The sequence below is a fragment of the Nannospalax galili genome, unplaced genomic scaffold (assembly GCF_000622305.1).
Source record: "Nannospalax galili isolate Female #2095 unplaced genomic scaffold, S.galili_v1.0 scaffold488, whole genome shotgun sequence".
Classification (NCBI taxonomy): Eukaryota; Metazoa; Chordata; class Mammalia; order Rodentia; family Spalacidae; genus Nannospalax; species Nannospalax galili.
The window spans coordinates 4,161,009-4,185,353 of record NW_008360316.1 but is presented as its reverse complement, the minus strand read 5'-3'; the positions used below and the strand labels follow the sequence as shown (position 1 = coordinate 4,185,353).

Genomic DNA, 24,345 nt, shown 5'->3' with positions numbered 1-24,345 from the left:
ATACCATTTGGGGCCTGAGGAGATATTTCAGTTGGTGAAGTGCTTGCCATATAAGTATGAGGCCTTGAATTTAAACCCCAGCACCCATGTATAGCAGCACATGCCTGTAACCTAGCATGGAGGAGGCAGAGATAGAAGGGTTCCTGGGGCTTGTTGGCCAGCCAGCCTAGCTGGTCCAGTGAAAGATCCTGTCTCAAAAAATAAGGTAGAAAAAAGATGAAGACACCCAACAATGACCTCTGCCCCACCCCCATGCAGGCAAACATACATGCACTCACACATACACATTAACATGTACACACACTCACACATCATCTGTACAAACTATCATTAATATTTTATGACATTCCCATTAAGTAGTCAAAGCACTCAAAGATAATATTATCTATGCTATTTTTAAAACTTGTGTATGCATATACATGCATGTACATATATATGTATATATGTGTATACATATTTTTGACACAGTGTCTCTGTATGAGGTTCAGGCTGCCCTGACCTTGCAATCTTTCTGTCTTCTGCAATCCTCCTATCTTCTGAGGCTGGGATTATAGGTGTGCACCACAATGCCTGGCACCTATATGCTTTTCAAAAGTCACTGGCATATAAAAAAAAATACCATCATTGGTATAGTTTTCTGATTGTGTCTGCTATAAGCTATTCATGTGAGAGGAGTATCTCAGTTCTAAAATAAAAGTTAAACTCTAGGCACTTGTCTGAAATGTTACACAAATAGAGGAAGGGCCTGACCAAATTTATAATAAAACAGGATACACTAGCTTACTATATAATTCAGAAGAAATGATCAAAAGAAGCACAATCCAACAAAAATGGGCAGTGACAAAGACAGATGAGGAAGACAGTGACAGAGAGCGTAGCTTCAGGAAGGCAGCAAGAGGAGTGCTGAGTCAGGCTGCGCTGTGGCCACGCCAAGCTCAGAAGGCAAATCAGCCTATCATTGACTGTGCCATTGATCAGCCCTGCAGCACTGGGCAGAGGCCGGGCTTCCTCACACCAGTTTCCATGCCTCTAACGGCAGCCGCAAAACCTACATAGGCCAGTATGAGGTGGACCCTGCTGTCACGGAATGATCTTACTACATCACTGGCATTCCCACAGAGTTAGCCCGCTTCTGGCACGTTCAAAACACAGCATGAGGGATCCGAAGCCACTAGGTGGGAACATCTGATGCCCAGGGTTCTAAAGGCGTCAACTCTGAGCAGCAGGAACCTTAGGAAGAGTGGCAGCCACCTACCTCTGTCTCACTGTCTCTTCCCTGTCTCTTCTTACGGGCTGGTTATGGGCTGGTTTAAACAAAAACTAACTCACTCTGGGCAGAATCAAAGGATTGTGCTGAAATAAAATGCACATAATAAATACATGTAATAGTTTACAGAGCAGACAGAGTACCTACAGGTAAGAAGTTAGAAATCTAGCTGGGCAAAGTGGTACACTCCGTGTACTTAGAGGCTGAGGCAGGAGAATCAACATTTTGAGACCTTACTTCAAAACAAAGTTAACATTCTGCCAATTTCAAAGTTACTTTCCCAGAGGCTTTTCAGTCTTTGCAAGCAAAATATATGTTGGTTAATATATGAACACATGTCTGTGAGTGTGGCTCACTGGCAGAATCCTTGACGAGCATGGGCAAGGCCCCAGGGTTCAATCCTCAGCAAGGAAATGAAATGAAATTGGTCACTTTCAGTCATTTGAACATTAAGGATGAAGAGGGAGCCAGGCATGCTGGCTCACATCCATAATCCCAGCCCTTGGGAAGCTGAGGCAGGAGGATCTTCATGAGTTTGAAGCCAGACTGAGCTGTAGAGTGAGACTCAGCCTAAAAAAAAAAACACCCTTCCAGACACAAGAGCCACAAACCACAAAATCCAAAACAGGTTATGGGGGGAGGGCTGAGGATAGAAGAGGCTCTAGCTAAGGTGAGAGCAAGAAAGAATCTGTGGGCTTCTGGAGAAAGCTGGCTGTACTGTGTATCAAGAAATCAATATGCCACAGGGCCTCTTACTCCATACTGTCCAAGCTGCACGAAGCATTCAACAGTGTGTGTTGTGGTAGTATGAGGATGCTCACTCTCAGCCTGCTTTACAAAAATAGTTTGCTAAGGGGGTTAGCTGGTAACAACAGGTGCCATTTATTCCTGGTGATCTATGTCGGTACTTAAGGAAGAAACCCCAACCTGTTACCCTCCCCAGCAGGGCCTTTCACTTACAGGCACTGCATGATTTCTCTTTGTGTATGTTTCTCTAAAACACTAACTGCATTTTAGCTTTCATGCTCTACATCTCAAATCCTATGAATCCTCCTGCTTAGTTCAAAGTTTCACTTTCCCTTTTCTAGTATAAGGAAAAGTTATCTGAAGGGTGAGTGGGTTTGATCTTTCTAGCATGCCACCTGGTGAAGGCAAGATGCACACTTCAAGCCAGCTTCCTATTCAGGCAGGTGACCAGGGTAAAAGGAGACTTCCAAGAGAGGCAACCTGGTCTGTTCACCCTTGCTTACTCCCATGCTGCTTCATCTGGCTGTCCTGTCACAGAGAACAAAGGTAGCTTCCTAAGGGGGTCAGGCAGGGATGAGACTCAGGATTCCCTGTAGTCCCCAAGTCCTGTGTTCTGGAGCAGACTGTACTGGCCCAGAGTAGACATATCTTTGAAATTTACCATGGGGAGCAGAGGTGGACTCTTGTTTATAGGGGGATGCTATACCCCTCACATACACACATTCTGACCTACATCACTGTAGGGAACATATTCTACTTTTTTGTGTCCCCCTAGGCACTTGGCTAGTAGAAAGTATTCAGTAAGTATATATTAAGCTTAAACAGATGAACATCAGCAACAATGAAAACTTTTCTCATTCTTTGAGATTACCTTCTGAGCACTATGAAAGCAATACAACTCTCTCTCTCTCTCTCTCTCTCTCTCTCTCTCTCTCTCTGTGTGTGTGTGTGTGTGTGTGTGTGTGTGTGTGTAGGTCAGAGGACACTTGCTGCAGTTGGTTTTCTCCTTTCACCTCATGGATCCCAGGGGTTGAACTCAGGTTGTCAGGCTTGGTACCTCTACTTGCTGAGCCATCTTGTAGGTTGTGGTGGTTTGAATGGGATGTCCCCGCTAGGCTCCAAATATTTGAACATTTTGTCCCCAACTGGTGGCCCTGTTTTGGGAGGTCTTAGAAAGGGTGGCCATGCTGGAGGAGGCATGTCACTGGGGGTGGACTTAGGGAGTTTTTAAGCCTTGCCAGATCTCCAGTCACTCTGTTTCCTGTGCCTGCTGGAAGATGTGACAGCTTAGCTTTCGTGCTTCCTCTAGCCACCTCTGCCACCATGCCTCCCTGCCATGATGGACTCTTGCCCCTTTGGAACTGTAAGCTAAATAAACTCTCCCTTTTAAATAAGTTCCCTTGGTCATGGTGTTTTATCACAGCAATAGAAAGTAACTGAGACATGGGCCCAAAAGTGATAGAGTTTAGTGAACAAGAGTAGTATGGACTGCTGTTCCAATCTTGGGCTGCTGGGGTCATGGGATGAAAAGCAAGCACTCCTGGAAGCAACACAAATGTTTATGAGGACAGACAAGGAAAAGGAGGCCAAAGGCTTCTTCCAGGACAACATGGGATTTTGGTTGGAGTTGGCCCTGCTTCAATTAAGCCCTACAAGTTATCCTGTATGTTAAAGTACATTACTAACACAAAGGCTATTCTTAAATCAAGTGGCAGAATTATCTCTGACCTCCTGTAGCGGTAAAAGTATTTTCTATTAATACTTTAATGTTCATTTCTTAAGTAACTTTTCTAACTTACTAGACTGACTTGGTGGTCTTCCATTGAAAAAAATTATAAAAGGAAAGAAAGATCTATTTTACTATGCCTTATAGAACATGGCTATGTACAACATAATAAATATATGCGGCACTGAGGGGCAAAGGCCTACAAAGGAAAGACCACACACGTCTCTGACAGCCAAATGGAAGCATTCACTTAGGTCTCTGACTTTCTGATAATAATAGACTCTGACCAGAGCAGGGCAGAATATAGCAAACGGGCAGAACTTCTGATGTGGTGTGGCAGGTGGCAGGAGGCAAAGGCCAACTGGAGCACAAGACAGGAAGCCAGAGCAAGTGGGCCCAAGCACCACAGACAGCAGAAGACAGAGCAGGTGAGCGAGCACCACCACAGCCACCTTTTTCTTCTTTCAGATTATTACAGAGCCTCATAAAAATATTTAGGCCTATGAGGACTTGGAAAGTTTGGTCATATAAAAATTTCAGACCAGGTAAATAAAAATCTGTTCTCATTCTGTAATCATGACTGCTTTTATTATACAAGAAACACCTGGCCTTTGAAGTCTATTTTAATATCCATTATCCATGTGTATAACTTACTTTTCTCATTCTTGTGATAAAATCCCTGACAGACACAACCCCAAAGAGGGAGGGTTTATTTGGACTCTCAGTTTTGTTACTAATCAGTTGGACCCTGTGTTCTGTCTAGACTGAGACCATATAGGCAAGGGGGTACTCAAGTGCTTTTTTTTTTTTTAAATTAAAGTTTATTAGTATTTACAAAAAAACCTACAGCATACATACATGCATAATGAATAAGAAAAAGACTTGATTTAAAATTCTTATTTCCCTGTAAGGTAACTGGACATGTGGACACTAGCATATAAGGACTTAACTGTGTATCAAAAATGTGTTATTGTTATATCTTGAGAAAGGATTTTCATTTCCCTTGGTGCTCAGCCATGATAAGTGGGGAGACGGGGAGGCAGACAAGTAGGGACAGAAGTAGGTGGTGCCATCTCATATCACAGGCTTCAGGACTTGGGACTCTCAGCCCTACATGTATTATAGCTCTTATGTGGGCCTAGGACCCAGGGATTCCTCAGCTTTAGGCTAAAGCTGGCTTTGCAGCCTCCAGGCAGGGTAAGATACCAGGATTCCTCAGTCCTTGGCAGCAGTCAGTTACAGCTCTTGTGTGGGCCCAGGAAGACTAGTTCCTTCGCTCTTAACACCAGGCACTGTTACAGCTTTTGGCTCAGGGTCTGAGACCCTTGTTCTAAAGACCTGACAGCTGCTGACGGCCTTTCATTTTCTTTAGTCTCGGCTCTCTGATCCCTCCTGCCTTTCTCCCTCTACCCAGGCTCCCTGCTGGCCGCTCTTGAACCACCCAGCTCCTGCTGCTTTCACTGTCAGGCCACTGCTGCCCGGCTCTCTCACAATTTGGTCTGCTGCCTGCTTCACTGCCTCGGCCCTTGTGCCCCTTGGCTGCTGCTTTCTTGTAACCAGCTCAGCCCACACTACCAAAAGTAGGCAAGAAAAGTCAACTTAGGAGAAGTCGTTCAACTGAGCTTGATGTTGCAGCAACAGGAAAGCAGCACCAGAGAGTGCCCCAGCTGACCCAGCCTGTGAGCTCCAGCAGTCCGCTTCTACACCCTACACCGTGAGAAGGGCTGTTTGGGCCAACCAGGCCTTTGTTTTGGACCAAACTCAGCCTTGCCTCTTTGCACCAATCACTGCCATCCCTCTCTTAGGCCATTAGGGGAAATGCTTCCCCTCTGGCCTAGGCGGAAATGGCTGCAGGGTCATCTAGAATTCATCAGGGTTTGTGACAGAAGAATATCTGGTACAAACTGAAACAGCCCTGGCTATGACTTCAAGAGCTGAAGCAATCAGATACAATCTTTGTAAGTTTTTTCAAGGTGTCTGTGGAGTGTTCAAGGCTGGTGTTGGCATGAAAGCCATCTTGTTCGATTTAACAATTCTTTTGCTCTAGGCAGCCAAGGCAGCAAGAAACAGCCCAAGAGCTGCTAATTAGGGAGTCAGATTGCTCCATCCCCAACATCTTATTTACAGAAAACGAACATCAAAAGGCATGTTTACAATATAAAGAAATTAACATTAAGACTAATAGTGACTTATAACAGATTTTAACAATACTTTAATAGTACCTAATACCTGCCCAGTGCACTATGGAGAAGTGCACTTATCCATCTCAGTTTCAGAGGGTTCTACCATGGTCACTTAGGCCCTTGTACTGTAGCAGGACATGATGGTGGCAGAAGTGGGTGGTGGAGAGCTGTTTACTACATGGGACCAGGAATCAGAGAACTAGCCAGGGATACTGCACTCTCAAGACATCATTTCCAGGGACCTGCTTCCTCCAGCACCACCAGCTAAAGACCAAGCAAGCATCAGCCTATGGGGGTATTCCATATTCAAACCATAAAGTCACACACTTAACAAACCTCTACTGGAGGTGACTGTTCAGCCCTGTGACATGGGTGCAGATATGGCTGTGAACACATCATAACTCCCCTCACAGACCTCAGACTTTACTAGGGGCAGAGACTGTAATAAACCAATTAACATCATTAACATCAGGGCAGAAAGTAAACAAGGTAAGGTGGTGGAGAGAGGAGAGGCCTCTCTGATTATACAGGGAAAAATGAAGAGAATCTATACATACTCCTTAACACCCTATCAAAAGTCATCACAATGATTTACTTCCAAAGGCATAGTTTTGCCTGGCATGCTAGAACCTTTAAATCATCTAACCCTAGCCAGGCATGGTGGCAGACACCTGCATTCCTAGCACTAGTAGGAGGGTTGCAAGTTCCAGGCCAACTTGGATTATAGAGTAAGACCCTGTCTCAAAAAAAAAAACCTCCCCCAAACCAAAAAAAACACCATTACCATTAAAAATCATCTTTTCATATTTAACCTAGCTGTTTGAGGGGGTTTTCTCCTAAGTCACTGACAATACACTCCAGGGCAGGCACTCAAGCACCAAGGCACGGGGTCTCTGAGCATGCACTGGCATCTATTGAAGCTGGGCCTCCATGCCCAGGGGACATAGATATTGGTTAAGACAGGCAGAACTTGTCATATGTTAATGCTTATCTCGTCCTTGAAAATTCCATTCGATTGAAAAAAAAAAAACTCAAAAAGCAAACAGACATTTAAAAATAAGCTTGGGAGCAACCATCCACAGGCAGCACGCATCCACTGGGCATGCCAGATTCCTGCCATGTAGTGCCAATATTCTGGGGATTAATCAGGCTATATGATTAAAGTTAACTCCCTGTTTTTAGAGCTGGAAGTAATAACCACTAATTTTCAGCACTATAAAACAATGTAAAATGGCTTTTCTAAGTAACTGTGTACACAGTTTGACAACAGGGAAAAATCAATGAGGCTGGTATTGAAGACTATTTATTTAGCTTTCCTCCTTTAAACATCAGCTGTACTTCTGCTGACAGACAGGACTTATGGCTCCTTGACTACTGGCCTATTTGTCTTGCACAAACACCACCAGTAGCAAAGCTTTGAGGTAAGCACATTTGGCCTGCTAGGCCGGTAACTGTATTATCAAAAAAAAACACAAAAATCCTCAATCAATGCTCAACACCTAAGATGTGCTGGCAAGATATCAAACTTTCAAAGCAGACTAAACATTTTGCACCAATTTGAATAAATATGCTATCTTGTCCACTGGAGCTGCCTAAGCAGCTATTTGCTGCCAGCACTATTCCTAGGCCAGTTTCATCTGAGTCCTCCAGGAGCGCAGGGGTTGAATCCTCTTGGTTGGGTTCTCCCCAGGACTGAATCACAGAGCAGCAGGCCTGGCTTGCTTCTGTGCTTCTATTTTCTTTTTAGCATATCACATTCTGCTGGCCACTGTCTCCTGTGGTTCTCAGTCACCATAACAACAAGATCTTCTCTTCAGTGGCCAAAACCTGGAGCTTGGAAATCACCCTTGACATCTCATTCCCTCACTCCCATGCCAAATCCCAGGGCCTGCTGAGTCCATGTCATGAGTATTTTTCAGTCTATTTCTTTCCTCCTGACTCACTTTCCTAGTCCTGGCCACCTTCACCTTTTGCCTGGGGTCTGGCAACATTCTGGGTTTACTCAACTTAACCTTTAAGGCTGCCCTCTGCTCAAGTATCTGTCGTTGGCAGCCAGGGGGATACCTTAAGAAATCATTGTTCCATAGAACACTGTCAGTGGTTTCTCATTATCCTTAAATACCCCAAGATTCCACAGCAGTTGCCATGCCCCGCACAACCTGGTGTCACAACTTGGGGTGAGTGTGTGTGTGTGTGTGTGTGTGTGTGTGTGTGGTGTGTGTGTGCGTGTGTCCGGCTTCATTTTGCTGCTCCAATCACACCTACCTGCCTCTGCCCCACCCACCCTCAACCCCCTGGCCATGGCTGGGAATGGCTGCTGGAAAGCAGAGAAATGTGGACCCAAATCACAGCCTTGGTCTGATTATGAGCAAGACAACAACATTCACTAAACACTGTGACCGTACAGAGTTCCCGTATGGTCCAGGGTTAGCTACTTTCCCTTCCTGTTATTATCTGATGCTGGGACAGCAAATTTGTTACAATTAACAAGCCACTGCAGAGTGCGACTGGAAATGTGTGCCTTTCATCACCTCAGTTTCTATCTAGGGCCTTGTTCTGTGTCAGGTCCCACCCAGGACAGCACATTACTCCGTCTTCATGTCTCCTCTGGCTCCTCACAGACAACTCTTGCTTTATGTAACCACAACAGTTTTGCAGAGTGCTGCTCAGGCACAAGGTAGAATGCTCTCAATTTGGTTCATCTGATCTACTCACAGACAGACTAGGATTCGGGAGAGGAAGATCATCTTGGAGTAAAGCTCTCATCACAGCACATGAGGGACACAGTGCCCTGACGACTTGTCACCAGTTGCCATTCCTCACCATCTGGTAAGGTGGTACATGCCAGAAATTTCCTCTGCAAGGCTCTTCTTTCCCTTCTTCCACACTGTTTCTGTGAGAGGTGAAGGGGCTCACACTACAGACTGATTCTGGGGGAGGGGTGTATGCTAGTTCTTGAAAGAGAAGCTATCCACGTGATCTAGAATTCCTCTCCACAAGGACTCTGTTCTGCCACTCACTCATTCCAGCATCTGTGTCTGTGGACACGTGGATTTATATTCGATGCTCTAGGTTGGACCCCAGCACTGTGCTACTGATCTGGTTGCAGATTCCTGCTGTGGCCACTAGGAGCTCTGTCAGCAGGTGCCCATGGCCTGACACACTGGTTTACCTTCAGTTTGTGTCTGGGCACATTCTCCTTATCTGGCACTGAGAAATGCTCCTAGCTCATCTCAGAAGTCTTCTCTGCTCCGGCCTAGAATTGGCCATTTCCTCAAGAGCGCTGGTTCTATATCAGGAAAGATGCTGTGAACCCAGTGTCTGGTTGCTGGGAGTCTTTCATGCAACTGGGTCCAAGAAGGGTTTGAAAATATTTTGTTTATTATTTTTATTTTATGTGTATGTGTGTATTGCTTGCATGTAGGTAAGTGCACCCATGTCGTGCAATGCCTGCGGAGGTCAGAACAGTCTGTCAGATCCCCTGGAAGTGGAGTTATGGATAGTTGTTAGCTGTCATGTGGGTGCTGAGATTCGAACCTGGGTCTTCTGCAAGAACAGTGTTCTTAACTGCTGAGCCATCTCTCCAGCCCCCAAGAAGGGTTTTAAAGAAAGGAGTAAATATCGTATTGACTGCTTGCTTTAATCTTGGGGGGGGGGGCGTGGAGTATAAACCATAATTCTCTGGTTTTTGTGAGCACAAATGATATTTAATAAGCTAGAAGAGATGATCCAGGATAATTATGGCAAAGTGAATGCATTTTTGCCACTGTAAAGATCTGCAGAAATGTAGTGATTGATTTTAATAAGCTTAAAGGAAGGCCTTGTGGGCTTCTAGACCTTGGTTCTGTGAGTCACTTGGGAAAGGAGTTTCAGTTTCCTGAGAATTGATTCATTTATCTCTCATTTTTCCTCTTATCTGATCTTTAGTCCTTTTAGAACATTGTCAGTTATAACTTCCTATCTCTACTAGCAAACTGCTCTTGGCCAGAGAGACACAAAAATAAAGCTAAGCCTGTTTTTTGTTTTGCTTTGCTTTGTTTTGTAGAAGGGACTATGGGGAAAGCAGAGGAGTTGTAGGGGCCAGGGCTGTGGGGAGAATCTTTCACCAGGGTCACAAGTGGTAGAGTGGGCAGTTTTGCCACAGAAGTCCAAAGAGCTCAAAGAAAGCGGGAGGAAGAAAATCGGAGTTCACTATTGATTGAGGTGCCAGGTGAGACTCTGACCAGTCATGGGAATGGCTGGGTGGCAAAACAGAAAAAAAACAACAAGCAACAACAACAACAAAAAAACCAGACAAGACAATGACTTGGGGACAGTAGGGAGCCAAAAGACCTAGAGGTTTGTATCCCTTACATGCTACTCATGGTCCACGGATCAATCTTGGATCAGAATTCTAGCGAGTGAGGCAGCAGTGGAAGGGTGGCTATATTTCATCATTTATAAAAACCAGGGATCCATGTGTTATAGGGAACTAAAGGAGGTAACACAGCAGAAAACCCTAGGTATGTGGCAACTGCTCTGACAGTTTTCTTCTGGCCACTGAGAAGTAAAACCTAAAAGCCCCAAACTCAACATGGGTCACCTGCCCAAGAGCTACATAAAAAATAGCACGGAAGGACAAAGTACCTTGCTAGGAAGGGGTGCTAGCCTGCTTGAGGGGTCCTGCTACTCATAAACTGCTCCAACAGTTTTCTCTCCCCAGATCCCATGAATACTCTTCTACCTGGGCAAGTGAGACACATCAGCTCTGAATGGACAGAATGTCTGCTCTGCTCATCAGCTCAGGATGTATTTATCTTTCTAGAAACTATACACGGTCTAAAATAATGGTAATGGAAACTGAACCTTTGTTCCTGCTCACCACAGCACAACTTAAGAAAAAACATTCCAGTATGGATTTTATAAAATGGCAAAATGAATGAAAATGCCATATCATCATGGTTTATTTCAGGCAAAAGTTTTAAGGTCTCTTGTTACTCAGAAATATAATACTTAATGTAAGCCCAGAAATGTGGTGGGGTAGAGGAGACGCAGCCAAAACCTTCAGTCACACTGAACAGAGAGGGCTGAGCCTCACCCAGAATCTAGATAAATGGAAGGGGATTTAGCCAGGCACTGCACGCTGTCGGGGCCACAACTCCAAATGCTGAGCGTATGACACAGTTCTTTGTAGCTATTAGAATACATTTAAAAATCCACAAGGCCTGACTGCAACTCTGGCTTTTCATTGCCATGTGTGTGTATACCCCCTTCAGAGATGGAGCAAAAATAGGAGAAGAGAAGGGTTTTAAGTCAGATTAGGCTTTCCTCAGCTAAGGAGACTGCCTTGGACAAGAAACTGGCAGAACTGGGAATGAAAACCCCAATTCTATTCTGTCACTTTTCTTCTCTGTGAAAGGGAACACTGTTTTCACCATTATTAATGGGAGGGAGAGTGCTGTTTCCTGAGAGGACCCCTGGGTGAAGAGTTAGGAAAAGAAATGGGGGAGCTGACACTTTGCAGCTGGGGGTTCTGAGCAGACATGTCACTGTGTAGCAGTGGCCTTTCACTGATGAGCATGGGGCAAATGAGTGAGAAAAGGTGGGCATTTCTGGGTGATGTCATGGCTACGGAGACTTGCCCATCGAGAGGAACAGAAAATGGTAGCAGGGTTCCAAAGTGGAAGAACTGAGCAGAGTTGCCACGCAATGGCTCACTGTGGAAAAGTTAAGCAACTAAAGCAAACCTGCTTTTTAAGACCAGTGTTTATTGCTCAGAAATCAAATGCTGTCTCTGACTTCTCCAAAGGTGCACGACTCAGACTCCGAGGACACACAGGGGAGGCCTGAGGCCCCTGAGAGATGGAGTGGGGTGCACTTGAAATCCATGCCTTCTTTTGCCTTCTTCAGGCCAGCAGGGCTGAGGTTTGGTCAGAGGTAAAAAGTTTGCAAACAGGTATGCTATCTGTCTTCTGGTACCTAATTCCTAATATTTATTTAGCAGCAGTTGAATATATAAAGTACCCAAGAAAAGTTACATTTTAAAAAATATTTATTTTTATATTATGTATATGAGTGCACGTATTGCCTGCATGTGTATAAGTGAATGCATGTCCTTCAGGACCCACAGAGGTCAGAAGAGGGCATTGGATCCCATGGAACTGGAGTTATGGATGGTTGTTAGATGCCATGTGGGTGCTGGGAATCAAACCTGGGTACTTTGAAAGAGCAGCCAGTGTTCTTAACTGATCATCTCTCCAGCCACAGAAAAGTTATATTTTAATGGGAAAGTATAGACAACTAGATGAAATATGCTTTTCTATCACAAATCTCAGCAATTTCATTAGTCACATCTAGGGATGCCCCAAAATTAAGGCTCAGTGCTATCACCTCTTACCCTCCGGCTTTGGTGCAGGCTGGTGGCAGACAAGATGATGAGAAAACACTTAGGTCCTGCCTTATGAATCTAACTCTTGAGTAACAACAGGCATCATGACCTCTCTGCAGATTCCCCCATTAAGGAAAACATTAGTGTAAAAGCACCTCTGGCCTAATCTATGGACTTGCTTTTCTCTCATGAATATGTGAATTTGAGTGTAGAAAATATTAAGTTAAAGAGAATTTATAGCATGGTGGATGCTCCACAGTCAGAAGCAGAGGGAAAATTACACCAGCCAAAAGAAAAACATAGACTGAAGTTTTCTCCTGTGAGGGAAAAATGTGGAAATTAAAATTCACATGTAAACAGTATCTATAACCTGGCTTCAACAAGGCCAATGTCAGCACAAATGTCACATCCAACAGAAATGACCTCCTTGAGAAAGGAACTGGCACAGCTTCTCTATTCTCAGCTGACGCATACTGCATAATTCTGAGGGGTCACTGGGCGACAAGCAGAGGGAGCATGGATGAGCACTTCAGCCATCCGACCCAGAAAAGCTCATCAAATGAATGCAGACTCCTCAAGAGCAAGGTTTGTCTGAGCATCTTTCATTGCTCCACCTCTGGTGCTTATAATCAGGTCTGGCACACAATCACCATCATTATACATCTGAAGAATGCTTGAAGGATTGGAGGCAAGGATCTGGCCTTAGATCAACAGAAATAGGCAAGCAGACACATCAGACCAGTTACCACCATGATCCACTTAATTATTATAATGAAAACAATACTTTCCCAACATTGGGAGTCATTTCCTAGATGGAGACAGTCAAAAGGTTTAGTTATAAAATATCTGTTGATATATTGAGAATATCTAGTAATAGTCACATCTTTCTATAAATATTTGTGAGGACATTCCATGAAATTGCATGATGGTCATTTCCACTTACAATGAAATTTTCAATACAATATTTGTATAAAGGAAAACAAGCATTGTGATACTGCAAAACAATTTAATTAGGTTCTAATTTTTTTATTTTTAAAAAATATTTTATTATTTTTATTTTAATGTGTATGAGGATACGTATTGTCTGCATGTGTGTAAAAGTACCCATGTTGTGCAATGTCTGATGAGTTAGAAGAGAGTGTTGGATTCCCCTGGAACTGTAGTTACAGACAGTTGTTAGCCCTTATGTGGATGCTGGGAATCAAACCTGGGTCCTCTGCAAGAGCAGCCAGTGCTCTTAACCGCTGAGCCAACTCTCCAGCTCCTAGGTTCTAATTTTTCAACAGATCAAATTTCTAATCTTAAGCCTTAAAATTTCTCAGAAGAAAAAAAAGAATAAATAAATGCATGAATTCTTAAACTAAAACAATAACAAAACAAAACAAAACAAAACCTCTGTGCCCTACTAAAAGCCAAAGGCAAATTTTCTGGGAATTTATGACAAAAGTACCATTTCCTACTATAGTATTACTAACATTCTGAAAGCTGACACCATATCATGTAGCCCATAAAACCTTAGAAACAAACCCCGAGTCCCAGTAGAGGCAGCAGAATGGGCGGTGCTTTACCTTGAACCATGAGCATGGGCTCCTTGCCCCCACCATGGGCCAACATCTCTCTGCGGTAGCGCTCCCCGGCGGCTCTAAGGAGAAAGAGATTCTGTTACCCACACCTGCTCACATGGTATTCTCGGTTCCAACCGCATGTCTTGTGTGCCTCAAAAGAAGTCATGCAGAAGCTGCCAGTTTGAGACAGATATTTTTTATGTCTGGTTTTTCAATGATTCTACAATAAAACCATGTGTGATTTCTTTTTTTAAAAAATATTATTTTTATTTTATATGTGAATTGCCTGCATGTAGGTAAGTGCACCCGTGTCATTCAATGCCCGTGGAGGACAGAAGAGGCTGTCAGATCCCCTGGAAATGGAGTTATGGACAGTTGTTAGCTGCCATGTGGGTGCCAGGTCTTCTGCAAAGAACAGCCAGTGTTTTTAACCACTGAGCCATCTCTCCAGCCCCCCAAGTGTGATTTCAGGGCTTTGGATTCCCCTGGTACTGGAGTTAAAGATGGTTCGTAGTCGCCATGTGGGTGCTGGGAATCGAACCCAGGTCCTCTGCAAGAGCAGTCAGTGCTCTTAACCGCTGAGCCATCTCTCCAGCCCAAGTGTGATTTTCTTAACATGAGGCGAACTGTGTTTTCAGCTTTCTATTTTGTTAGCAAGCAGCCTTTCTCAATAGAAAGGATAACTTCATTTCTGTGTTAGAAAAGATGGTATCCTATTCAGTGTCATTTTTAGGGTTATTCTAAAGGGAAGGGTGAGATGACTTAGGCTAGTCTTTACTTTCAGAAAAGGAAGGTGCAGTCCTGCATTTTGGCTCAGGCAATGGCTCACAGGCTTGAGGGCTGGACCCTGTGCATGCTGGTGACAAGGGAGGAAACAAAGCTTGCTCTCCTCCTCTGTATTCTTCATTAGTAGGTGCACCCATAGGGCCCTGGAGAACACTGTCTATGCTAAGACAGGCTTTGGAGACTTTTGAGACAGTGTCTCCCTGTGAAACCCAGGCTGACTTCATACTCATGAGCCTCCTGCCTGAGCCTCATAAGTGCAGGGATTATAGGTGTGACCCACCATGTCCTGTTCTGCAGACATTTTATAGACAGAAATTCTCCATATTAGCAGCACCTCAAAACAGATATTTAATATTATTTTTATATTTTATGCAAAATATAATTCTTTTAATATAACTGACTACATAATGTAATGAGATTAGACAATTGTTTCTTGTGGTGCTGATAAACCCAGGGCCTTGTGCATGCGAGGCAAGTGTTGTACCACTAAGAAACACATCTAACCCTGAGTTATAAAGATATTATTTTCATTCCGCTGGTTCTAGAATATCTTTTTGTATAATAGGCAATTCTGTTTCTAACTGGACTTTTGTATGGGTATGAATGCACACCCATGTGCGTATATCCACATACACCTGTAGATCAGCATGTGCATGTGTGTAGGCCAGAACTTGAAATTGGGTGTTTTGCTCAGTCATTCTCCATCTTACTTTTTGAGATATGGTCTCCCATTGAATCTAGAGCTCACTGATTCAGCTAGACTGGTTGGCCAATGAGCTCTAGGGATGCATCTGTTTACACCTCTCCTGCACTGGGATTACAGTCCGTAATTGGATTATTTGATAGCATTACAGTACTAAAAGCATGCTGGCATCAAACGGTGACCATGTCAGTAATCTTAAAGTGAGAGCTAAGGAAACTCACAGAGTCAGGGCTTTCTCAGAGTAGAATGTGGAGCGGCTCTGCCCTACTCCTGGCCTGGGGAGTCAGGGTCCCTTCTCCTGGCCATGGGAGATAGCACCCCTTCCCCTAAATCAAAACCCTCCTTTGGGCCTCTTTCTGGCATGCCTCTACTCTGCAAGTCCTGTGCCCCAATGGAGTCCCACACTCTAGCTCTTGGTCAGATGAACTTTACTGCAGACCTCTGAGCCTGAGCACTCAGGAGGCTAAGGAAGGAGAGTAGTGAGTCCAGGGCAGCCTGGGCTACACAGTGCAGCCTTGTCTCAAAAATCCAAACACAAGAAGAAAAAGAAAAAAGGACTCTTTGACAGAGGTTAGGAATTTCCTAGCCCAGAGAGCACTTTTACTAGCTAACTTTTACATGATCATAAAAAGTGTGGCAACTACATGTCTAGGCAAGAATGCACATATAACCAAGATATAAATATTTGGAGTTATGTTTTTAATAGCATGTGGTTTTCTAGTAAAGTATAGTTCCTTCAAACAAGATGATGTTTTGCCCATTTTATAGAAATCTCAAGTAAGGAGCTGCCATCTCTAAAACTGATTTACTGCAGTCAAATTTGGCTGTAGAACCTTTGGAAATAAAAAAATCTGAAAAGCAGACCAAATGTCTGCAGTCTGCAGAGGGCAAAAGACAAAATAACATATGGGTACCAAGCTGTAAAACATGAAAACATTTTATGACATCAAATCAAAGTTGAAAAGATTTTAGAACTAAATGTGATCATTAACTTCTGAGAAAATCTGAATCTGAGAAACTGTAGGAAAGGCTGAGGGGTGTGCAGGGAGCAGGCAGGGACAAGAAAGTGGGGACCCACAGGATCATCTTAGTTGGTCTGCCACCCATCACTCACCCTCTGTGAGCCTCAGTGTACTCTTAAGAAGGTGGGTTCTGCCTAGCTGCTAGAAGGCTGCATGTGGCCTCTACAGCACAAGAGAGCCACCAGGGAGCAGAGAAATCACATTTCTTCTGTACATAGGAAAGAGAGAGAGAGAGAGAGAGAGAGAGAGAGAGAGAGAGAGAGAGAACCGCAGTACAGATGCAAAGATAGCAGCCATCTCTTGGAACTGACTGAGAAGTGTTGAAGATGTCTCATTTGGGCGGTGAGGAGACAAAGTGCTTTAAGGAACTATGACATCAGACTATAATTACTGGTTTGCTTTTCAAAGGAAGTGGCTTCTAAGGCATCTTGAGGCCAGAACCTGACTTCTTCTCAGTTCCTGTTGTTACAGGGTCCTGTAAGGACACAAGGAAGAAGTCAGGTGGGGTTTCAACATTAAGATGCCCTGCACCTCTCCATCTGCGCTAGCCTGGCCAAGCGGCTGGGAAGACAGGACTGCCAGCCCCAGACCCTGAATGCCCTTTCCTCTCTTGTCTCCAGGGCCAGTTCTGGCTATGTTCTGGGAAGGGGTGGGCATGGTGTATTCCTAGCTGCAGTCACCTGTTCCCACTGAGTCACTACAGGGGCCACATTCACTGCTAATCCAATGACATGGGTTTGTAAAAGTGGTCCATTCACTGCATGAACAGTTATAGCAAAACTGTCAAAGCTGCTGTCTAAACCACTGATCATCTTGATGAGGGAGGCATGGACCCCCTTCTCAGACCAGATGGCACAGAACCACGTGGGGAGGAGTTCACAGCCATCTGCATTCATCAGGAAGCACTGAATGACACCAGGAAGGCAATGAGTTGAGGTAAACAGGAGGGCAGCCCCCCCTTCTCCAGACTGCCCATTTTTCCACATGGGGAAGTTACTGGGAGAAAGAGTTCAAAGGCAGGAAGGTCAATTTTCAGAAAAAAACAAAAAAACAAAAAAAATACAGGGTGTTAATGGCAGGTTCCCCACTGCTGTAGCTCTAGGAGGGTAAGAGAAGCAAATCCTGGGTTGGACAGGGAAGAGGGTAGAGGGTGTTCATGGGTATCTCATTCCAGACACCTGGCCCAACACAAGGATGCCTGCGAAAGTCACCCAAAGTGCTGGGGACAAGAGAGCTGGCTGTGGGGCTGCATGGAAAGCAGTGGCAACGCAGAGCCACTTTGTGAGATGCAAGGGACCCTCACACAGGAAGCCCTGCTTCATCACCAGGCAAGTCCAGAGCCCAGAGCTGGGGAGTAAGGCAGAAGTTCAAGGTCACGTCAGAAGGCAGAAGGGCTCCCTGGAGGGAGACAAAGAAAACACTGCTCACAATGCTCCCACTCCCTGTGAGGGTCACAGGATTCTGAGGCACTGACACGGGATAAGGATCACAGGGCTCTGAGCCGCTGACACAGGATGAGGGTCACAGGGCTCTGAGCCGCTGCACGGGATGAGGGTCACAGGGCTCTGAGCTGCTGACACGGGATGAGGGTCACAGGGCTCTGAGCCGCTGACACGGGATGAGGGTCACAGGGCTCTGAGCCGCTGACATGGGATGAGGGTCACAAGGCTCTGAGCCGCTGACACGGGATGAAGGTCACAGGATTCTGAGCTGCTGACACTGGCTGAAAGTCACAGAGTTCTGAGATGCTGACAGGGGGTGAGGGTCACAGGGCTCTGGGCTGCTGACACGGGGTGAGGGTCACGGTGTTTGAGCCGCTGACACAGGGTGAGGGTCATGGGGTTCTGAGCCGCTAACTTAGGGTGAGGGTCACGGGGTTCTGAGCTGCTGACACGGGGTGAGGGTCACGGGGTTCTGAGCCCCTGACATGTGGGGGATGCAGTGGAGGAGTTCCATGGATGAAGGAGAGGATCGTCTATGAACTGCCCCATCCCACCCTTGTTACCTGTTCAAAGGGTCCTGTAGGAAGCAGTCCTTCCAAACCATAGATGCTACAGCCCTGGACATCAGGTAGGAATAGTATTTGGCACCGTACCCCACAAGGTGGCTGAACCTCAGCTGCCAGGCCTGCCAAAACAGAAATCCAGCACAGATGCTGACAACAGCATGCACAGGACCCGGTGTAGCTCATATGGAACTGTAAATGCTTGAACTTCACATCAACCACAATATTAATGTCATACTTTAAAGAGCTCACTTGTGTTCCCCTCGACTGTGTCTTCATATGCTGAAACCCTATGGCAGCACCTAAGAATGTGGCTGAATTTGGAGAAAAGCCCTTTAAAGAGGTGACAGAGTGAAAACAAAGTGTCTTCAGAAAAAGGAGGAAATGTGGACAAAGACCCCAGAGACAGGCGCACAGAGGAAAGTCATGAGAAGAGAGCGGACACCTTTTGCAGTATGAGACCTCAAAAGAAAACAAGTGAAACTTTGACCTTGGACTTCAGCCTCCAGAATGGTGACACAATGCATTTCTGTTGTTTAAAAACCACCCAGTTGGGGACTTATTATAGCCCAAGCAGGTAAAAATATAGTTGAAGACAACCTTGCATCAGATAAATACAACCTTCACACATAGGAGAGTTGTTAGCCACCATGTAGGTGCTGGGACTCAAACCCGGTACTCTGAAAGAGCAGCCAGTGCTCTTAACTGCTGAGCTATCTCTCCAGCACCTAAAAATATGTTTTACTCTAAATATATGGCTAACTTCTCCCACAAAATGAGTTTAATTACTTAGGCTAATTATATTGTCTATGATGACCTAGAAGGAAGTCAATGTCATGAGTTTATTTATTCTTAATTAGTCAGTTAATACACAAAGTTTGACTCTATAGCCACTGTTTGCTATGCAATCTTGTTTCAGATGGGTGGTTTTTCTAAAGCTAAAAGTTCCCATATTTTTATCCTATTCCTTTACAACATAGCATGTTATTTTATGCCAAAGTCAGAGGCATCGAGAAGTAGGAAAGGGGGGGTAGAACTGAGAAATCTTTCTTTTTTTTTTTTTAATTTTATGTGTATGAGTATATTGCCTGCCATGTATGTGAGTGCACCCGTGTCATGCAATGCTGGCAGAGGTCAGAAGAAGGCTTCAGATTCCCCTGGAACTGGAGTTAAGGACGGTTCATAGCCACCATGTGGGTGCTGGGAATCGAACCCGGGTCTTCTGCAAGAGCAGTCAGTGCTCTCAATTGCTGAGCCATCTCTCCAGCCCAGAACAGAGAAATCTTAACTGCATAGAGAGAACCTGGGAATGCATTATTCCTAGAAAAAACGTGTGCTAAGAATGAAAGGTAACCATGAGCCAAGTGCGGCCCCTCAGAACAGTGAGGAAACCCTGGGGGCACCTGTCTTCTCTAGGCCCTGATTACTCTGTTAAGTGGTTCATCACTCTGAGATTCATTTGTACAGCAGAAAGAAAGGGAAGACAACACAGTGAGGGCAGCAGGAGCGTCAGCAGAGGAGCAGACCTATGTGGGATGCCCAGTTGTGGGCATCTAAAGAGGAACTTCCCAAAGAGGGCATCGCTCCTGCTGAGGAATAAGTTATCTTAGGAAAGGCATGTGGGTCTCCATGAAAGAACGGTCTTCTTCCATGGAGACTTCTTTTCCTGCCAGCACTGTGGAAAACAACAGAGCCTAGAAACTTAAGAAGAATCCTCACACATTCTCTAGCAAATTCTAGAAATATAAAGAATAATCCTCACTGCAGCTTGACAAACTAGAGAGGTACGCACACACTTTCAAGAAGAAGAAACTCAAATATGTCCCTTATTTGACCTTGAATAAATTTTTTCCCTTAAACAATAATTACTCTCTAAAAAGTCTTACTAACTCCCTGGAAAATCAAGTTTAAGTAGCTATAATTCTTATAACTCTATAGTTCTCTATGGACAAGAGAAGCAAATTCTAGTTAGTATGTAAGGAAACCGACAAGTGAGAGGGTAGTTCTTTCATCACAGAGGTATGGTAGGCCCCATGCTAACACACAGTGACTTTAAAGCTAAGGCCATGTGGTAGTTGCACTGTACCCAACTCCTGTGGTAACTGCTCTGCCTGGACTGCACACGACACTGCCTCGGAGGAACCCTGAGTGCTCCATCCAGCTTGGGACATGGAGCCACCATGACAGCGATACACAAATCCTCAATGTCCACTCACTTCTTTTTGCAAAAGACACAACTAGAAATAAAGTAGAAACCACATGGGCTGCACCCTGAGAGGGCCTTGTCCACTGTCTCCCTGGTAGCATGCCATGTAGAGCCATCCAAGAGGGCAGCACCCAGCAGTTAAGGGCCCAACTGGTTAGGAACAAGGGCTCTGATGCCTTGTGGCTACTGAGACTACACAGGTGTACTTGATGTCATCCTGGGTCTCTGTCAGTGACCAGGCCAGCCCTCTACCTACACAAGATGCTTCTTCCCTTGGGTATAGGCGCTAACCCTGCAACAGCACGTAATACAACCATTAAGTGAGGGTACCAGAGGATCCTGGAAGTGAGGCTTCCAGGAGGCCATGGCATTACTGGGAGTTGTTGAGCCTGAGAAAAACAGCCCTACAGCTTCCTACCAAAAAGACTCCTTGCGGCAGGGAGGTAGATGGGGCAGGCTGATTTTTGGCCTTGTTTGAATACAAGTGTGTGTGTGTGTGTGTGTGTGTGTGTGTGTGTGTGTGTGTGTGTGTGTGTGTGTGTGTGTGTGTGTACGTGAAGTCCAGAAGTCAACATCAGGCATCTTTCTCAGATGCTCACCACCTTACTTTTTGAGACGGGGGTCTCTCACTGGCCTAGAGCTTACCAAGTAGGCTAGGCTGGCGAGCTAATAAATCCCAAGGATCCTCCTGTCTCTATCTCCCAAGTGCTGGGGTAACAGATGCATACCACCACACCTAGCTTTTTAAAATTGTGGGTGCCAGGGATTCAAACTTGAGTCCTCATGCTTATGTGACAAGTACGTTAGTCACTGAGACATCTTCCCATGCCCCACATATGGTTTTTAAAAGCAAGCAAGTGGCCCAGGACCATTTATGGTCAAATTTGAGTATAACTAATTTTGACTATATTCTCAGCCAAAAGGCTGGGCCTCTGGAATTCGGAGTCCTGTATCATCTGTCTTATTTAAAAGGAGGGTCATGCATGTTTTTACGTTCTGCTGGAACCATAATCTACTCCCAGGGCCCTGGGGCTTTCCTCACAGACAGCAATCTGGATGTGATGATAGTCTGGCAGTGACCACACTTAGTGTGACACTTCACCAGGACACCAGCCGGCATCGGAGCTGAAGCCAGTCTCACAGAAATAGCAGCATAGAGGGTCAAGGGGCTTTGTCTCTTGTCTTTGAAACTTTCTTCCTGGTGACCTGCCAGAGCTAGTTTGGCAGCAGAGCAGAGCAGCCGCACTGTGTTTAGATTCAAGCCAAGTACGGTTTTGTTTCATCTTGAGAGCAGACCTACTTTACACCAGCCTGACGAGCTGAGAAACGTCTAGGTTCCTTAGTTTCAACGATTCATGGGTTAGTCCCCACACAGAGAGAGTAATAAAAGCCAGACTTTTAAGAACCATAGAAAAGGTATCAGGAACTGTGCATGGCACAGGGGCTGCACCGTGAAGTGATCACTGTTACTGGATGTGGGTATCTGCTCTCTCTCTCTAATTACAGGTTTGAGTTTGCTACTACACCCTTCCCTTATCTCAAGACACACTAAAGAAATTATACCCACCTGATACTTCACAGAGGGCTGTAAGCTCATAGCTAAGACCTGTAATTCCACTGCTGATTGAACACAACTGCTGCTTTCCTGCTAATTCAACCTAATATTAAGTCCTTGTTTCTATTTCACTCTTTCATCTGAAAAAATGAAAGACATTATTTCACATAAAGCTCTAGAATTAATATCACTTTCTTTAAATCCAAGTTGTTGTTGTTGTTTTTTCTTCCTAAGAGGCATTTGTCAAGGACAAAAGTTCTTGCTGTCCCTTCAAGGTTTTCAAAACCACAAACACCTTTGCAACGCCCTTTGTTATGGCTAATCATGCAGACTTGTGAATCTTCACACTGGCCTAAGACTGCTATCAACACCTGTCCTGGCTTAGACAGCCAGGATCCCATCTGTGAGAAGAAACACAGAGTCAGAATAGAGGATTGTGTGGAACTCAAAGCTGAGGTCCCCAGGATCCTTAGTCTACAGCTTTCTAGGAACAGAAGGGGTACACTGTGGCTGCTTACCACTTTCCCTTTCGAACTGGGACCAGGGACTTTTGCAGCTAGCACTCGTTAATGATGTGCTAAATGTTGAATGATGGAACTAATAACTTCTCTTAAGTTCACAACTAAACACAACATGCATCATTTCTTCATTCCCAGCAATATGTGCATGAATGTGTTTACCTAAAAAGACTTATCACTGCGTGAAAACAGCAGGACACTCATTATGTCTTTGGTGTGTGTCATTCTGAATTGGAATTTCCTTCTGGACATGGCACATGCTGGGTCCTGTACAGGCAGGACCGGAATTTAACGGTACCTTTAGGCTAGAGGGGTAGACTAATGGATGGCCAGCACCATGGGCCTCTTTCACTGTGACATTCAGTGTTGTGAGGGAATGGACTTCTGACCCAGGTGAGGAGCCTGGGATTGTTAAATTCCTACAGACAAGAGGATGCTATGGTGCTAAAAGCAAATTTAGATCTTGGGCTATTAATAGCCTCTTGAAAATAGTTGATACATTATTTGTTATATGTAAGACTTGTTTGCTTGCTTTTGTTTTATTGAGACAAGCTCTTACTAGCCCAGCTGATCTGGAATGTGAGACAAAGTAAAATCCTGTCTCAAAAAAAAAAAAAAAAAGAAAAAAAAATTCAAAAAAAAAAAAAAAAAAAGAAAAAAGAAGAAGAAATTGGGGCTGGCAAGATGGCTCAGTGGGAAAGGAGCTTGCTGCCAAGCCTAATGACCCAAGTTTGATCCTGGAACCCACATGGTGAAGAGAACCAACTCCTGAAAGTTCTTCTCTAATCTGTATATGTATTCCATGGCACATGAATGCATACACACACACACACAAACACACACAAATGAATAAACTGTATTAAAAATTAAAAAACAGACTATCCTCAGGCCTCTTGGGGTAAGTCTATAGCGCAGCTCTCCGCACCAGGACTCCCTAACCCACATTCACCCTTCCATCCCCCCAGCAACCCGCTGTTCTATACTCCTAGTTTGGGCCCTGCGCCATTCCTACTCTTGGGGCCCCAGACACCTGGGGAACCAATACTGCTTCCTGACCCTTCTCACCCAGACCAACTCAGTGCCTTTCTTGGGCCCCAGGAGCACCGCTTCTGGTCCTGGCCCCGCCCTCACCTCCCTCTACTTCCCTGGTCCTGCAACACCTGCCAGCCTCTTTCTGGGGCTGACAGCCTCTTTTTGGGGCTCCGAGGCCTACCTTTACTCTCCCTGATCCTTTGCATCCAGTAAAACCCAGCTACTCAATCCACTCCCTGGGAAATCTTGGGGCTTCTTCCCTCCCCATCTGCCTTTGCATGCCTGCATGGAGCGGCCACAGCCAGGGTCTCACTAGTCCAACTTCCAAGTTCCTGAGGCCAAAATCATTCTTAGAAGATTCTAGACCTAAGGAGAAATTCTGAAAACTTCTGACCCACATTGGAATTGGGCCACCGCGGAACTCCTGAACACAAAATCAATCTGGCCACGACAATAAAAAATCAAAAGAGAGAACCAGAAGCTTACACGAACCAGCTCTTCATACCAAAAAGTAAACCACAAAGACACATAAAGTTCAAAAAAAGAGGCAGAACTAAACTTGAAGGCCCAAGTATCACACAAGAGTCAGAAACTACAAAAGAAATTCACATGTCAAAATCACAGAGAAAAAATAATAACATGAAAAACCAAAATAACATATCC

At 44.9% G+C, this 24,345-nt stretch overlaps 1 protein-coding gene across 3 annotated transcripts in view; it reads right to left on the bottom strand.

Annotated features, from left to right (window-relative positions):
- Nucleotides 1-24,345, bottom strand: part of Mipep (mitochondrial intermediate peptidase) — a 176,035-nt gene that overhangs the window by 12,962 nt on the left and 138,728 nt on the right. For 2 of the 3 annotated variants that reach the window (XM_008824997.3, XM_029559584.1), the window contains 2 exons: nucleotides 18,372-18,493; nucleotides 13,859-13,932 (listed from right to left, as the gene is read on the bottom strand). In XM_008824997.3, coding sequence (XP_008823219.1) covers nucleotides 13,859-13,932; nucleotides 18,372-18,493 — 196 coding nt within the window. The remainder of the gene's footprint in view (nucleotides 1-13,858; nucleotides 13,933-18,371; nucleotides 18,494-24,345) is intronic. The other variant, XM_029559583.1, reaches the window with a different exon arrangement.